The 18282-nt window shown below is 42.4% G+C and overlaps 1 protein-coding gene across 5 annotated transcripts in view; it reads left to right on the top strand.

Annotated features, from left to right (window-relative positions):
- The first annotated feature begins 12444 nt into the window (after positions 1-12444).
- The window catches only part of usp25 (ubiquitin specific peptidase 25), a 102289-nt gene continuing 96451 nt past the window's right edge, over positions 12445-18282 (top strand). For 3 of the 5 annotated variants that reach the window (XM_034178940.1, XM_034178939.1, XM_034178938.1), the window contains exon 1: positions 12450-12645. In XM_034178940.1, the coding sequence (XP_034034831.1) occupies positions 12604-12645 (42 nt within the window). In that variant the 5' untranslated portion in view covers positions 12450-12603. Of the gene's footprint in view, positions 12646-18282 lie in introns of all 5 variants that reach the window. The other 2 variants (XM_034178941.1, XM_034178937.1) reach the window with 2 other exon arrangements.

Below are 18282 nucleotides of genomic sequence, written 5' to 3'. Positions count from 1 at the left end.
CCTAAAGAGAAATGGTGCAACATTTTGTTGCTTGATGAAAGTAAGATTGTTCTTTTTGGGCTTAGGGGCCGCAGACAGTTTGTCAGATGACCCCCAAAAACTGAATTCAAGCCACAGTACACTGTGAAGACAATGAAGCATGGTGGACCAAGCATCGTGATATGGGGATGTTTCTCATACTATGGTGTTGGGCCTATTTATGGCATACCAAGGATCATAGACCAGTTTGAATACTTCAGAATACTTGAAGAGGTCATGTTGCCTTATACCAAATAGGAAATGCCCTTGAACTAGGTGTTTCAAGAAGACAACAACCCCAAAAACACCAGCAAGGGAGCAGCATCTTGGTTCCAGACCAACAAGATTAATATTATGGAGTGGCCAGTCCAATCCCAGGACCTTAATCCAATAGAAAACCTGTGGGGTAACATCAAAAATGTTGTTTCTGAGGCAAAACCAAGAAATGCAGTGGAATTGTGGAATGTAGTCCAATGGTCCTGTACTGGGCTGGAATACCTGGTCACAGGTGCCAGACGTTTGTCGACTCCACGCAATACAGATGTGAAGAAGTTCTCAGAAACAGTAGTTATACTAGTTCAGTGATTCACAGGAAAGATGCATTTTCAAGCATGTTTCAGTTTTGACTGTAAATGTTTGAGTTTGTAAAGAAAAATGGAGATACTGCAATTTTTAACAGACTAATATTAATTTTTATTCTCTTTCTGTGAAGTAATCACAAATTTGATACATTTTTCTTCATGTTTTGATATTAGCATTAGCATAATAACTATACTGTGGGGTATTTGATGCCAATTTTCCAAAAAAGTCATTCTGAATTTGACCTTTTAAGGTCAACAAAGGTCAGGTGACCAATAGAAGGGTCATATATGACTTCATATATTTGTGTTTAACAGTAACCTTTGGTGTGTCTTAAACAATTCTGTGAAATAGTGTTAAATCCCCTATATGTAAGTATTGGGAGTAAATTTTGACTTTGGCCTGTGACCTTGACTTTTAACTAAATCTTCCTCAAATTTAAATCACCTATATCTTGGATGACCCTCAATCATTCTACCAAGTAGAGGTGGGCGATACCAGGAATTTTGGTATTGATCCGATACCAAGTAAATACAGGCCCAGTATCGCCGATATTGATACTGATACCAATACTTTTTCATATTTAAGCTTCATAGATGCAAAGGATCCAAAAGACCTAGGATAGAATTTCGCCAAACATTGTACGTGACAACAAAATACTTTATTATCACAATCAACATTTTTGTTTAAAAAAATATCACTCAACACAACTTAAAATCTCCTGAGGTAGAGGGCTGACAAACCACAATACAAGGGTGTGCTGCTCCGTGTTGTGTGACACAGCGCAGCCCTGCTCTTACAGACAGAGAGCAGACTTTGATGAATCTGCGTGCGCAGCAGTCAGTGCGTGCAGGAGAGAAAAAAAAGCTTGAGTATCGATCTTTTTACACGAGGATCATTCAATATCAATACCAGCGTTGGTATCGATATTATCAATAGGATTGATCCGCCCACCTCTACTACCACGTTTGATCCAAATCAGCTCAAAATGCTTTGAGTTGTTAGAGCACACAAGCCAGTCAAGATAGAAGCTGTTGTCCTTTAGGTGGCGCCATGTTTCATTTTCACCAGGTAGTGGTTGCTGGGGGTGTACAGACCCAAACCCAGCTATGGGTGGAGATAAGAAATGTGCCCGTGCATGAAAAATTAGCTTGTTAGAATAATTGGCATCAGATTTGCATGAGCCAGAAGTTTTCCAAAAACAGATTATCACCTTTTTGGATTGTGCAAAACTCTTTTTATGTGACTCACCACCTTTGATGATGAAAAGTGATAGAATGTGCACCGTATACGTGTGGTGATCCCTCTCATGTATTTGAGGTGGATCAGACAGACTCTGGATGTCTTGGTGTGATTGAAGCTTTTATCATCCAGCCCTCAGGCTCACATTCAGCATTCGATTTGATCTCCAGCAAACAAATCTGAGCTCTTTCTATCTTGTGTCAGAGTGGATCTAATCCATAAGATCAAATCCGAATATAGAAGCTCCTTTTTTGACTGATTCATCAACATGTTTCTGATTGGTTTTCCGACTTCTCCCTGACAAAATAGCTGCACCTCCAGCTCTCATCGTAAACTGCGCCTCTATACTCAGGCAACAAATCTGTTTAAAAGGCATTCTGGAAGCTTAAGGTAACCTTCACACACTCCGGTGGTCAGTCAATATTTCAGCATCCTCCACATCAATGTATATAATATTGACTTTGTGGTTCACGGTGTTACTTGATTTGCCAGGCGGGATCATTTTCATGAATCATTTCCTTTTCCACACTCCTGCAGGCAGCAGTTGTGTGGAGCTGTCATTATGCAAAGGAGACACTCCAAAGGAGATGGGATGATGCCATCTGCTGGAAAAAGGCTGAAAGTTGAAGCAGTGCTGAAATTAACACTGAGGAACTGCAGTGAGAATATAAAAAACAAAATATATACAACAGAAGATGTATATATCTATGTCAACAAAATGCACACCCACATACACACATATATACATGCTTCTTTTTGTGGCATTTCTTCATTAATGCATCCTTCTCTCCGTTCCCATTATTGTAGCTAAATCCACTACCCCCCACAGTAGCACCACAAAATTCTGCCGGTTCCCATTAATATTTATATGCACTAGTTCGATGGCACAGTTGCTCAGATTAACAAAGCATACGGAATGCTTCGGTTATAATTGTAACAACAATGCTATTCCTGAACAACTAAGAGATGACCCAGTTCTCTGTGAGAGGCCTGCTCGCTTCCACATTGCACTGAATTAACAAGAAGCCCTGAACCGGCAAATTCCCCACCCAGCTCTGGGTAAAATTCTGCACTTAATGACCTAAAGAGAAAGGTCATCTGTTACCAGACAGCTGCTTTGGAGTCAGGTGTAGGATGTGTCCCAAAAAAACCCCCTCAAATATTATAGCCTTTATAATCCAAAATTATGCACTTTGACCCCTGACCTAATTAATATGTAAATCAGTTTATTGTTGCTATGGTGATCATTTCCTCTACTCGGACTACTCGTACCAAGTTTGGCTGGCTTGAACTCGAGGACCTTGGCAATATGATGTCATGTGTTTGGACATAAGGCGGATCATAGTAGAGATGCTTGAATCTTCGATTGGACTGGCTTTCTTGACGTGAGGACATTTCGCTTCAAATTGCAGAAGCTTCCTCAGCTAAAATTCTTGCTTTGGTAGTCTGACTTCTGTCTGACCCTTGTCAAGAAGGAAAAACAGAAGCCACAAAAGCTGGAGTTTTAAACCTAACCAGACACCTCCTACAGAGAGGCAGACTGCTATTGGCTACTGAATAAACAATTGCTTTAATTAGCACCTGTTGTGCTCTAATTAGCACCCTCCTAATGACAGGGTAGCTGTCCCTCCAAACGATGGGACTGACGCCTCTCCTGATGACGTGAATGACTCATTACCATGAACAAAAGACTGAAACTGCTTTGATCTGAGTACCCCATTGTAAACAGGGCGGATCATATGTACACTGCTCAAAAAAAATTAACACTTTTTAATCAGAGTACAGCAACAAATCAATTCAAGTTTAATCTGGTCATTTAAGTAGCAGAGGGGGTTGTTCATCAGGTTCAGCTGCTTTGGTGTTAATGAAATTAACATCAGGTGCAGTAGAGGACCAACAATGAGACAACACCCAAAACAGAAAGGATTTTACAGGTGGAGGTCCTCCTCATCGTCTCTGACTGAGTTTTCATTCATTTTGAATTTGGCTAAGGTCAGTGTCACTACTGGTAGTATGGTACAATACCTGGACCCTACAGATGTTGCACAGGTAGTCCATCTACTCCAGGATGGCACATCAATACATGTCATTGTCAGAAGGTTTGCTGTGTCTCCCAGCACAGTCTCAAGAGCACAGAGGAGATACCAGGAGACAGTTTCTCTAGGAGAGCTGGACAGAGCCTTAGAAGGTCCATCAGTAGGACCGGCATCTGCTCCTTTGTGCACAGAGGAACAGGATGAGCACTACCAGAGTCCTACAAAATGATCTCCACCAGGCCACTGCTGTCTCTGACCAAACTACAGACTACTGACAGACTTCATGATGGTGGTTTGAGGTCCTGAAGTCCTGCAGTGGGCCCTGTGCTCACTGGCTGGCACCATGGAGCTCAACTGCTATAGAACACCAGAATTGGCAGGTCCACCACTGGCGCCCTGTGCTTGTCATAGATGAGAACAGATTCAACCTGAGCACGTGTGTCAGATGTGAAAGGGTGTGGAGACGCCTTGGAGAACATTATGCTGCCTGCATCATCATTCAGTATGGCCGGTTTGGTGGTTGGTCAGTGATTATTGGAGTTATTTCAAGCTATTAATAGCATTATCATTTTTTGAGCAGTATGCATCATAACTGTGTCAAAATTACCATAATTTAATGAAATATGTCATGAACAAAGTGCTTACCTACACATATTTAAAATGACAGTGAAAACTCACACCTACATACATATATATATATACGAGGTCTGTTAGAAAAGTATCCGACCTTTTTATTTTTTCAAAAACCTGATGGATTTGAATCATGTGTGCTTGCATGAGCCAGCCTTGAACCTTCGTGCGCATGCGTGAATTTTTTCACGCCTGTTGATCACATCATTTGCTTGTAAGCAGCCTTTGTGTGAGGATGGGTGGAGTCTCTCATCGGATTTTCTTTGCAAGGAAATGGCGGAACGACTGGAGCAGCGTGACTGCATCAAATTTTGCCAGAAACTGGGCGACAGCCAGGTGGAAACCATTCTGATTATTCAGACGGCTTTCGGTGACAATCCTGTGGGCATCACACAGATTAAGGAGCAGTACAACCGGTTTAAAGACAGCCGCACAATGGTGGAGAACGAGCCACACTCCGGTCGGCCATCAACATCCTGAAATGACCAGATCATTCCAAAGTGAATGTTGTGGTGATGTGGGACCGTCATGTGACTATCCGAGAAATACTTGGGTGTTGAGCTTGATCAGTTGCTTAATGGAAGTCAAACAGCTAGAAATGCAATGTCAATTCAATTTATTTCAATCAATTTATTAATTTCTATAGCGCCAACTCATGACGAAGTCACCCCAAGGTGCTTCACACAATTCACAACAACACAAATTAATCTAAAAATCCAAATTAAAAGCAAGAAAAGCACAATAAAAAGATAAAACACAGTAGAATAAAAAGAAATTACAAAGCAGGCACAAACAGATTAAATTAATATGACAGTCTAAAAAAGTGCGTCTTCAGTTTTGATTTAAAAGTCTCCACCATGTCAGACTGCCTAATCAATCAATCAATCAATTTTTTTTTTATATAGCGCCAAATCACAACAAACAGTTGCCCCAAGGCGCTTTATATTGTAAGGCAAGGCCATACAATAATTATGTAAAACCCCAACGGTCAAAACGACCCCCTGTGAGCAAGCACTTGGCTACAGTGGGAAGGAAAAACTCCCTTTAACAGGAAGAAACCTCCAGCAGAACCAGGCTCAGGGAGGGGCAGTCTTCTGCTGGGACTGGTTGGGGCTGAGGGAGAGAACCAGGAAAAATACATGCTGTGGAGGGGAGCAGAGATCGATCACTAATGATTAAATGCAGAGTGGTGCATACAGAGCAAAAAGAGAAAGAAACAGTGCATCATGGGAACCCCCCAGCAGTCTAAGTCTATAGCAGCATAACTAAGGGATGGTTCAGGGTCACCTGATCCAGCCCTAACTATAAGCTTTAAAAAAGGAAAGTTTTAAGCCTAATCTTAAAAGTAGAGAGGGTGTCTGTCTCCCTGATCTGAATTGGGAGCTGGTTCCACAGGAGAGGAGCCTGAAAGCTGAAGGCTCTGCCTCCCATTCTACTCTTACAAACCCTAGGAACTACAAGTAAGCCTGCAGTCTGAGAGCGAAGCGCTCTATTGGGGTGATATGGTACTACGAGGTCCCTAAGATAAGATGGGACCTGATTATTCAAAACCTTATAAGTAAGAAGAAGAATTTTAAATTCTATTCTAGAATTAACAGGAAGCCAATGAAGAGAGGCCAATATGGGTGAGATATGCTCTCTCCCTCTATTCCCCGTTAGTACTCTAGCTGCAGCATTTTGAATTAACTGAAGGCTTTTCAGGGAACTTTTAGGACAACCTGATAATAATGAATTACAATAGTCCAGCCTAGAGGAAATAAGTGCATGAATTAGTTTTTCAGCATCACTCTGAGACAAGACCTTTCTAATTTTAGAGATATTGCGTAAATGCAAAAAAGCAGTCCTACATATTTGTTTAATATGCGCAATGAATGACATATCCTGAGCAAAAATGACTCCAAGATTTCTCACAGTATTACAAGAGGTCAGGGTAATGCCATCCAGAGTAAGGATCTGGTTAGACACCATGTTTCTAAGATTTGTGGGGCCAAGTACAATAACTTCAGTTTTATCTGAGATTAAAAGCAGGAAATTAGAGGTCATCCATGTCTTTATGTCTGTAAGACAATCCTGCAGTTTAGCTAATTGGTGTGTAATACCCAGATAAAGCTGGGTATTACGCAGTTACGCTGTTATTGTTACTAATAACAGCAGGTAGATCGTTCCAAGAGTCGGACTGTCGGACATAGTTTCTGACCGTGATTCTCAGTTCTCCTCGCAGGTCTGGAAGAGTTTCTGTAGGGAGCTGGGGGCCACGGTGAGCCTGTCGTCCGGGTATCACCCTCAAACAAACTGTCAAGCAGAGCGGGCTAACCAGGACCTGGAACAAGCGTTAAGGTGTGTCACCTCTGCGCACCCGACGGCCTGGAGTCAACATCTGGCCTGGATCGAGTATGCTCACAACAGCCAAGTCTCGTCATCTACCGGCCTCTCCCCGTTCGAGGTCTGTTTGGGGTACCAACCCCCGTTGTTTCCGGCTGTTGAGGGAGAGGTCGAGGTGCCCTTGGTCCAGGCCCATCTCAGGAGATGCCGTCGGGTGTGGAAGAAAGCCCGCTCTGCTCTCCTGAAGGCCCGGACGCGGGCTAAGGACCATGCAGACCGCCGACGAGCCACGGCCCCAGCTTAACAGCCCGGGCAGGAGGTTTGGCTGTCAACCAAGAACATCCCTCTGCAAACGGACTCCCCAAAACTGACCGACCGTTACATTGGACCATTCAAGATAATCAAGGTGATCAGCCCCGCTGCAACTTCAACTCCCGGTATCACTACAGATTCACCCTGTCTTCCATGTGTCCCGCATTAAGCCACACCACACGTCTGACCTCTGCACCCCTGGACCGGCGCCGCCTCCTGCCCGAATCATCGATGGAGAACCTGCATGGACGATTAAGAAGCTCTTGGATGTGCGTCGGAGGGACCGGGGGTATCAATACCTGGTAGACTGGGAGGGTTATGGCCCAGAAGAGCGCTCCTGGGTGAAGAGGAGCTTCATTTTGGATCCCGCCCTCCTGGCAGATTTCTACAGGGAACACCCCGACAAGTCAGGTCGGACGTCAGGAGGCGCCCGTTGAGGGGGGGTCCTGTTATGTGGGCCGCTGAAGAGGAGGTACTGCTGGCCACCACCAGATGACACCCTGCCATACTGGCACTTTTGGCCCTTATAGAGCGCACGGGCCGGTGGGCCTCTCTAACTTCTCCAGGTGCGCTCGTAGGCTGTCAGCAGCTGTTCATCATCATTATCATTCACTACACCCATAAAAGCCTGGAAGAGACATCATAACTCTGCCGAGTTATCAGCTTACCACACAGGTAAACTTACTCAGCCTTTTGTGCCGTTCGCACATTCATTGTTACTGAAGTCTTTGCAGTTGTGATTATATACTTGCAGCTTGGAGCCGAGTTTGTGGGAAGTTTGGAGGAGTTGGCGTCTCCACTCCTCACTTCTCACTTACTAAGTATAACAATTGACACTGCACGTTTTCCAGTTTTCCTCTGCACTCTGGGAGTATCTGGATTTATTCCTTCAGGAGGATTTCTGTGAGTTGCTGACTGTTTGCTGGGTGAACACTCACCCACCTTAACCTTTTTGCTCCTGCCAGCAGTATCGGTCCGACAGCCTCGAGCGGTGGCCACCTGGGGAATCAGGTCTTGGCGGCTCTGGTGTATTGCAGGCCTCCGGTTGGCAGTGGGGCTTCGTGGGTTCCGGCTCCTCTCTGGATAGGCGTCTCCTACCCTCGGGCCTGCCCACGTGTCACCATTTTGTTGTTAATTGGACTAAGCATATTTGACTTTGTTTTCACTTTGCATAATAAATTATTTATTTGAACTCCTATTGACCGTTCATTTATGCCCCCTAATGTGGGTCCATGCATTCACTTTCCCAACAGGCCTCGCAGGTACGTATGGCTTAACCAAGTCCGCCAGGTAGGAAGGTGCCAGTCCATGAACAGTTTTATGAACCAACAATAAAACTTTAAAATCCGATCTGGCAGAAACCGGTAGCCAATGAAGGGATGCCAGAATGGGTGTAATGTGGTCAAACCTTCTACTTTGTGTCAAAAGTCTGGCAGCAGCATTCTGTACCAACTGAAGTCCTCGAATGCTAGACTGCGGCAGGCCAGAAAATAAATCATTACAATAATCCAGTCTGGAAGAAATAAACGCATGTATCAAAGTCTTAGCATCAGCCATAGACAGGATGGGACGAATCCTAGCCACATTTCGCAGATGAAAGAAGGCAGTCCTCGTAATGTCTCTAATGTGGGGGCCAAAAGACAATGTAGGATCGAAAACTACTCCCAAGATTCCTCACTTTGTCCGTATGATGCACAACACACGAACCAAAATTAAGCGGCAACTGGTCAAAATGATGCTGATGTCTGGCTGGACCAAGAACCATCATTTCAGTCTTATCAGAATTCAAGAGTAGGAAAATACTAGACAGCCAACTTCTCACAGATGTAAGGCAATCTTCCAAGGCTTTTATATGGGCAAGATTACCAGCAGTTACTGGCATGTACAATTGAGTATCATCAGCATAACAATGAAAGGCAATCCCGTAATGCCGCAGAATATGCCCAAGGGGCGCTATATAAAGTGAGAAAAGCTAGGGGCCTAACACAGACCCCTGTGGAACCCCAAATTTCATTTTACCAAGGCCAGAAGTAGTGTTATTATACACAACACAGTAAGAACGACTGGACAACTATGACGTCAGCCAAGCAAGAACACTTCCAGTAATCCCAAAGTAATTTTCCAGCCTATCAAGTAAAACATGATGATCCACAGTGTCAAACGTAGCACTAAGATCCAAGAGCACTAAAACCATTGTGGTGTCCGAATCCATTGCACACAGAAAATCATTCACCACTCTGGTAAGCGCTGTCTCTGTAGAGTGATGTTTTCTGAAAGCAGACTGAAGTGGCTCAAAAAGATAATTCTCAGTAAGATGGTCTACAAGCTGCCGTGAGACCACTTTTTCCAGAATTTTAGAACAGAGTGACAGATTTGATATCGGCCTGTAATTACTCAATACACCAGGGTCAAAACCAGATTTCTTAAGCAATGGTTTAATCACTGCAGATTTAAAACACCCAGGAACAGAACCAGAGCTTAATGAAAGAGTAACAATTTCAGCACAGTCGACCCAAGAACGGGCCACAGGTCCTTAAACAATTTTGTAGGTATAGGATCAAATAGGCAGGTTGTGCTTTTTGTAGACGTCACAAGTTTTGCTAGCGCGTCTAGTGAAATAGTATCAAATTCTGTAAATCTAGGTGTCACCTCATTATTAATACCCACCTCCACAGCAGGGTGCAAAGATTGAGCCAAAGCATGTTTAGATATGCTCAATCTAAAGTCTTCTATTTTCTTCTCAAAGTACTCCAAGAAGTCTTGAGCTATAAACGGAGAAGGACTAACAGGTGACCGACCATGGATAAGAAATGCTACAGTATCAACCAAAAATTTTGAGTTGTGCTTATTTTTATTGATCAAATCCGAATAGTAAGCCCGCTTTGTAGTCCATAGTGCATGCTTATACTCTGCAAATGCATCATGCCATGCAGAGTGGAACACCTCTTATTTAGAGCTATGCCACTTCCGTTCCAGACCTCTAGCCTTCTGCCTGAGGTCCCGCAAGTAACCATTAAACCAAGGCGACCGCACTTTGGGAAGGCAAGGCCTTAATAAAGGAGGCGCAATCTCATCAAGTGTAGTTTTTTGTCAAATTGAAGTTTCTCTATAGCCAGAAATCTGATTATAGAAACCAATAAACTTCTTATGTCAGCTTTGATCCAATGTCATTTTGACTATGTCCAGTACCTCCTGGTATTCTCACCTTACCAAGAGATACAAGAATCATCTTCAGACAACTCCGAAGAAAACGGATCATATAGGGCACGCTGAATTCAGGCATGTAAATTGGTTGCCGGTGGAACTCCATGTCAGACAACTTAAACTTAGCACTATCCATAGCATTATGTATGGTAATGCCTCTCAGTATTCAATGTCTTCCTTTAGTGTTAATAATTCCCACTACAACACCCACTCTGGACCCTTATCCCTGTTTATTCCCCCTGTGAAGCACTTTGGGCATTCCTCATTCAAGTACACTGGTACTATGGCCTGGAATGAGTTACCTAGTCTTAATCTTCATCTTCAACTGCTTTTCCAGGTTCGGGTTGTGGGGGCAACAGCTCCAGCAGGGGACCCCAAACTTCCCTTTCCCGTGTCACATTGACCACCTCTGACTGGGGGATCCCCATGCGTTCCCAGGCCAGTATGGAGGTATAATCTCTCCACCTAGTCCTGGGTCTTCCTCAGGGTCTCCTCCCAGATGGACGTGCCTGGAACACCTCCCTTGGGAGGTGCCCAGTAGGCATCCTTACCAGATGCCTGAACCACCTCAGCTGGCTCCTTTCAACGCAAAGGAGCAGCGACTCTACTCCAAGCTTCCCACAGATGACCGAACTTCTCATCCTATCTCTAAGGGAGACATCAGCCACCCTCTTGAGGAAGCCCATTTCGGCCACTTGTACCCGCGATCTAGTTCTTTCGGCCATAACCCAACATTCATGACCATAGGTGAGAGTAGGAATGAAGATTGGCCAGTATATCGAGAGCTCCCCCTTTTGGGTCAGCTTCCTTTTCGTCACAACAGTACAGTAGAGTGAATGCAATACTGCCCCTGTTGCACCGATTCTCCGGCCAATCTCGCGCTCCATCGTACCCTCACTCGTGACCAAGACCCTGAGGTACTTGAACTCCTTCACTTGGGGCAAGACCGTATTCCCTACCCGGAGTAGGCAATCCATCGGTTTCCTGCTGAGAACCATGACCTCAGGTTTAGAGGTGCTGATCCTCATCCCAGCAGCTTCACACTTGGCTGTGAACCGATCCAGTGAGTGTTGGAGGTCACCGGCCAATGAAGCCAACAGGACCACATCATCTGCAAAAAGCAGAGACGAGACCCTGAGCCCACCAAATTGGAAACCCCCCTCCCCTCGACTACACCTTGATATCCTGTCCATGAATATCACAAACAGGATTGGTGACAAGGCACAGCCCTGGCGGAGGCCAACCTCCATCGGAAACGAGTCCCACTTACTGCCAAGCACCCGAACACCACTCTCGCTTTGCGAGTACAGAGATTAGATAGCCCTGAGAAGGGACCCCCTCACTCCATACTCCCACAGCACCTCCCACAGTATCTCCCGGGGTACCTGATCATATGCCTTCTCCAAGTCCACAAAACACATGTAAACTGGGTGGGCATACTCCCAGGCACCCTCCAGGATCCTTGTGAGAGTAAAGAGCAGGTCGGTTCTTCCACGACCAGGACGGAACCCGCATTGTTCCTCTTCAATCCGAGGTTCGACTCCTCCTTTTCCCTTTTTCAGCACCCTGGAGTAGACTTTACCAGGGAGGCTGAGTAGTGTTTAGCCCCTGTACTTGGCACACACTCTCTTGCCTAGTCATGTTCAGTCAGATGAATCCAAAGGTTCTTTTATACACAGTACTATTTTTTTTTTTTATTTAATCATTTTTATCACCAGGCACTAAATTCTTTTTTATGTTTTAATTTTATGTATTTTTGTTTTATGTATTGTCAAATTATTATTATTATTATAATTATTATTATTATTGTTGTTGTTGTTCATGTTGTTAGCATTTTAATATCATTATTGTTATCAGTATTTTTATTAGTTTTATTAAGTTTATTTTATTTTTATATGTAACCTTATTTGGTCATTTGATTCTATCCGGACCACAATGGAAATATGTGTTTTTCACTTTCTTGTGTTATCCGTGTATTTTAATGTACATTAATCTGTGTCTTGTGCATTATTTTACTGTCCATGACGTCACGAAACGCGAGTTAGCGAGTTCCCACAGACATGAATAATCGATCCCAGATGTGTGACGTGCAGAGGGGCAATGTTTTCATGTTTGTTGACTGCGTGCTCGTTGTGCCATGGCGCCCGCTGACGAAGGCGGGGCCGTCGTAGCATGAGGTTTTAGTTCGTTTTGGTGAAACATATTCACTGCGCAGTGCTATTTGTGTTTTGAATTATTTACGGTTCTCTGTGAAGCGGCCATGACCGTGGAACAGAATGTCATCCAGCAGCATTCTCAGAAGGTAAGGAGCTAACAGCAGCTAACCCTGTGGCTATGCTAATTGGAAAGCTAACCACATAGTTTCGATAGTGTTGCAAACTCATTTGTGGTTAATTTCATAACAGTTGCAAATTGCTGTCCAGGTCAGAGAGTAGTTTTAAAGCCAATAAATTAATTTAATCCAGGCCTGGTTTGTACTGTAGCGCCAAGATTTATCTTTTTTTTTTTTTTTTTTGCTGGAGCTGCTAGCCAGCGTCACAGCTAACTTTAGCTCTTCCGTAAAGTTAAATAGTACTTACGGAGTAGAAGAAACAGAAAACGGTCTTTATCCGTAGTATTTGTATGTTATTTTTAAGCGATTGTTGACTGTTTTAATATTTAACGTGGACATTTAACTTCTTGTTCGCATTAGCCGTCTGAGCTAACAACAGCGTCAGTGTAAATAAAGACAGATTTGATGTTAACTTCGTAATATTAAACTACTCAATCTTCCCCCTAATCGACAGTGTAAATTTCGTAATGTGTCGTTCGTTTCCGCACCGAGACTAAAATTTATTTTCGAGAAGGGGGTGTGTTTTCGTGTGCAAATATTTCCTACGTTACTCATAAGATATCGGATAGCTTTGTTTACAAACTGCAGTGTATGGAAGCCTCGTCCGGAAAAAATTAAAAGCAGGAAAGGAATTATAAATAAAAATCCCATACATGCATTTTACAAAAACGAACTGTTTTGCCTGACAAAAGCTACACAGGCAGCTAGTGTTGGGTCGACTAATAAAAATCATTATTAGTCGGATGCCATTAGTCGTGGACGAGTCGCAGACTAAAAACTGCAACATTACATTAAGAAATAACTGCAGAACTACAAGTGTAAAACATGTAATTAACATAGGGAAACTATATGGAAACAATGCTTGTGTTTGTACACAGTTGTGTTAGTACAAGGCTCATGCAAGATTTATTTATTTATTTATTCGGTTTTCCGGTGAAGGGAGTCCTGCATGCTGGTGGGTGTTGGATAGTGTTTGTTACTGTTGGGCTCTTTGTCCTGGGTGCCTTGTCTGCGTTTTTGGTCATTGTGTATGAAGGAAAGAGCTTGTTGGTCTCTTTACTGGAAACTGAAACATGATCCTTTTAGATTCTTTGCTGAAAAGTGAAACTCAGAGAGGCTTGTAGAGTTTCTGATTCTTAGAAATAAATACTTGTTCAAGTCAGGGGGTGTTGTAAATCAATCACAGTGGCAATGTATACATTGTCTCTTGAAAATAAATATTGATACCATAAAAATAATTATGCAAATAGTTATTGGAGAGAGGTTCTTTGTTGTTGTTAAGAATTTACTCTAAATTGTAGAAAAATCCTGCTATCTGAATTACTTAACTTGTCGATACAGGGGTTCCCAAATCCATTCCTTTGCGCCACCTGAATTGCTTGTTTCTAAATCACTCTCCACCCACAGACAAGCAACTCAGTCAGGTGTGCTCAGGAGGGGAAAACTGAGTTGAATAGATACACCTGGGACCAGTTGGGTATGAGTTAGTTGTAGTCGATTAGTTGCCCAAACCATAATACACAGACAAATGAAAATGCAGCATCAAAAGATAAATTATAACAAAAGCATCTGTTAGTTACGTTATATTCAGGTCTCATAAAAATCAGTGACAAAGTAAAGTTATTGTAGGTACCTCAAGGTTATCCAGCAGTTACGTATATATGCATGGGTCTCACCAGCATTATAACAGTGTAATGGCCCTTTACACTGTTGCATGAAAAAATTACACTGCAGTTGGGCCTTTACACTGTTTCCAGGGGCGTATGATCATTTTTTTTTATAATTTCTGATGATCAGAAATAATGATCAGTTTTGATTTTGGACCAGTAGCGGGTCCAAAATCAACCTACAGAAATTATCTTTTTTATTTTTTTCAGCAACCTTAGTAAAACCCATTTAAAGATGTCAATTTTGAGTCACTTTTCTACTGATTAAAGTCGCTACTGGACTATCGTCTGTTATTGCGGGCAAGAAAAGGAAATCTGTTTCACACTGCAGTTTTTTTTTTCCTGTTCCTCTTGATGTGCATTTTCCATGGGACAGCGCACAAAGGTTCTCTGGTGTGTATCATTGCACGCATGGGAAAAGTTCCTGGGGGAAAAGTTCTCGTACAGCTACTAAAGTTCTCCTGCAGTGTGTCCCGCACCGAGCGCTGGGGGGAAAGTTCTCTTACAGCTGCTAAAGTTCTCCTTGCAGTGAACTGTGTGCTGATGTGCTGTGGGATAGGGGAGACCAGGGCCAGCTTGCCCCACGAGATTTTAAAATTTATAACGCTCTGAAACACGATTGCCTGCATTTTGAGCGCCAAATTGTGTGAAGTCAAGCCATAATTTAAAAAAAAAAATCTTTGTTCCAACCTTACTTTAAAGCCAAAAGAAACAAGGCATCAGGCCACAATCACAGAAAAGTGTAGATGTGTGTCAGGAACATCAGAACTGCTCATTTATACACAGCAGTTTACTCAAGAAAATCCTTGTTTTTTTTTACATTAAATAACATGTAATTAAAATAGTTAGAAATCTTTGTTTGTAAATTAAAACCATGATGATTGATTCTTTCATTTAATCTTAAAATAAAGAAAAGGTTTTTTTAGTTGCTATTTGAAGAGCCTTTGTTTTATTTAGAAGGGTAACAGCACGTGTGAGTTTGCAGAGATGACAGGTGAGCTGGACTTTCAGCACATTTAACCAGATGAAGGTCTCCTCTGCAGCTTTAGCCTCAAATTGGTGGTGTTTTTGGAAACACTTTCCTCACATTTTGAAACACAGAGTTGTTCTCTTCTTCTGTCTGGACATCAGATTTTGGTATCTCCCTCTCTACTTTTAAGATTAGGCTTAAAACTTTCCTTTTTGCTAAAGCTTATAGTTAGGGCTGGATCAGGTGACCCTGAACCATCCCTTAGTTATGCTGCTATAGACTTAGACTGCTGGGGGGTTCCCATGATGCACTGAGTGTTTCTTTCTCTTTTTGCTCTGTATGCACCACTCTGCATTTAATCATTAGTGATTGATCTCTGCTCCCCTCCACAGCATGTCTTTTTCCTGGTTCTCTCCCTCAGCCCCAACCAGTCCCAGCAGAAGACTGCCCCTCCCTGAGCCTGGTTCTGCTGGAGGTTTCTTCCTGTTAAAAGGGAGTTTTTCCTTCCCACTGTCGCCAAGTGCTTGCTCACAGGGGGTCGTTTTGACCATTGGGGTTTTTACGTAATTATTGTATGGCCTTGCCTTACAATATAAAGCGCCTTGGGGCAACTGTTTGTTGTGATTTGGCGCTATATAAGTAAAATTGATTGATTGATTGATTGGTATATTTATTTTGACTCACAAAGAAGGCCCTTTATAAGCCCATAATGCAAAAGCATGGGGGGCAAAGCCTAAGCATCCCCTGAACCCCCAGCTTTTTAAGGTGATTTTCCACCCCGTTATGCTGAGAAACAGTCCTGCTGAGAACCCTGATATATGTGCTTTAATTGTACATTAATATGAATTGCATAGGTGTAACTGCGTGGATTTTTACTATTAGTTAATTGGTAATGTGTTGTGAGCAGAATAGTAAAAATGATTATTGCTTGTTGTGCTGTGATGGTAATATTGTGTTAAATAGGGTTAACAATCTTTTAAATTAATATGAGGATCCTGTTAATTGTTTCTAATGAATTAAAAAATAGCATGGAAATGTTAGTTAACAACTTAAGTTTCAGAGTCAAAATATTATTATTAATAGTATGTGTGGTGTTAATAGTATTAGTATTATTATTAGTATTAAGTCAAAATTTCAAATCTTTAATTCAAAATTGATCTTAAAGTCAACATTCTGATTTTATTAATTTGCCGTTCCAGTTTAAACGTCAAGATAAAAAGTGCAGTGTTCGTCTTCTTCTTCATGTTACCCGAGTCACATTCGGACAACAACAACAGACTCTGAACTTAAGATCTGATGTTACAAGCCCTGACGAGGCATCACTGTGTCCCGCTGTGCATCTACAAAGGCGAGTGCTGTTTAAACAACTGACTAAGGTTCGCTTTGAGTATGCAGTGCGCATTTAAAGCGAACCGTAGTCAGTCTGTTTCAGATGATCAGATTGGACCCTCTTTTTCTTAAAAGGTTTTATTTTACTCTGTGTGTCACATTGGAAAGCTGTAGCTTTTGGTACTACATTGATTAGCTCTTACGTGGCTTATGTGCGTGCTTTAGTCCTCTTGTTTTTTTCTGGGGCCATTGCAGGTGCCACACACAGCCTGGCATATGTACTGACAACATTAACGGAGCTTCAAGGCACAGAATTTGCCTCGAACATTTTTTGTACTCTAATTATTCGAGTTACTCAACTAATCGTGTCAGTCCTACTTAAGTTTATATCGCGATATATACAGTTACCCTGAAGGGATTCAATTTATAGCTTGATATGAATTTTAGGTCATATCACCTAGCCCTAGTAGTACGTCTGTGTAAAACCGCTTCATTTATGTGTTTATATAGCATGTTTCTCATATTCTGTAAAGCTAGCGAGAAATAAATACTTCTAAACTGAAAACTCTGTTTTTGGAAACCTAATAACACCTCTGAAGTGATTTACAAGACATTCGCAGATGTCAGTGTCAATGCTCATACGACCGACAGGTATTTTAGCATTGCGTTATATTTTTTTAATACTGCCGCAAGTCATATCAGTTTACAGTGTTAACAAATCATCATCCCAGGAGACATCGCCAATTGAAATTCACAGTCGAATGAAATGCAGAATAATTTATTTATTTAAATCAAGAGTGATACACCCTGGATGGGGGGATAAATAAAACATTGGCTAGCAGTGTGATGTCCTCATACCAGGCAGTAATGACAATCAGAAGGGGACATCTAGGCCAAAATGACTACTTTGGGGTCATCAACTGACAGCTAAGCTCAACTGAAAGTGGCAGTGTAACACAAACCTCATTATGCAGTCTGACCTTTAGAGGGGCTGTAACCAAACTATGATTAAACAGTGACAGTAAATGGAATGTTTTGCAGTTTTAGTCTGTCTGACGTCACTAACCAAAAATTGAATTAGCGACATAATGCACCACCCTAGTGTCTGGTCAGGGTTTGTTTATGTCTTTACAAAATGTAGCATGAAGATTTTTTTTTTTTTTTTTTTTTTTTTTTTAAGATGTGAGCATGTTGAGGGTTAGGTGTGGGTCTGCCTGTTGTGACCACAGTTAGGTGATAATTATGTCAACCAACAATTAATGCCTGGCTGTGTAACTTTTTATTTGCACGTTTCATGTGAATGCAGAAATGTTTGTTTTGGTCGGAGGACACAACACACGCTGCGATATCGGGCCAAAAAAAAATCCAACATGTTGAATATCCCAGATTTGCGATCGGAGCGCTCCTGACGGCCTTCCGAGCAGATCAGAGCGCTCTTAACACACCACACTCGGGAGGAATATCTGATAAGATTATCTTTAGCATCATCACGATTGTCGGAAGGGGAAGATCGGGTCCGATAATTATCTTGCAGTGTGAACCAAGCTTAAGCGAACAGTGCAATGTGTTTGTCGTAAGAGTCTGGTTGCTTGTAATGAAACCTCTGCATGTCAAAATACAGAACACTTTCGATTCCTTAGG

Source organism: Thalassophryne amazonica, chromosome 9, assembly GCF_902500255.1.
Source record: "Thalassophryne amazonica chromosome 9, fThaAma1.1, whole genome shotgun sequence".
In the NCBI taxonomy this organism is placed as follows: Eukaryota; Metazoa; Chordata; class Actinopteri; order Batrachoidiformes; family Batrachoididae; genus Thalassophryne; species Thalassophryne amazonica.
Note: the sequence above shows the minus strand (reverse complement) of the source record. Positions and strands in the feature narration are given on the sequence as shown.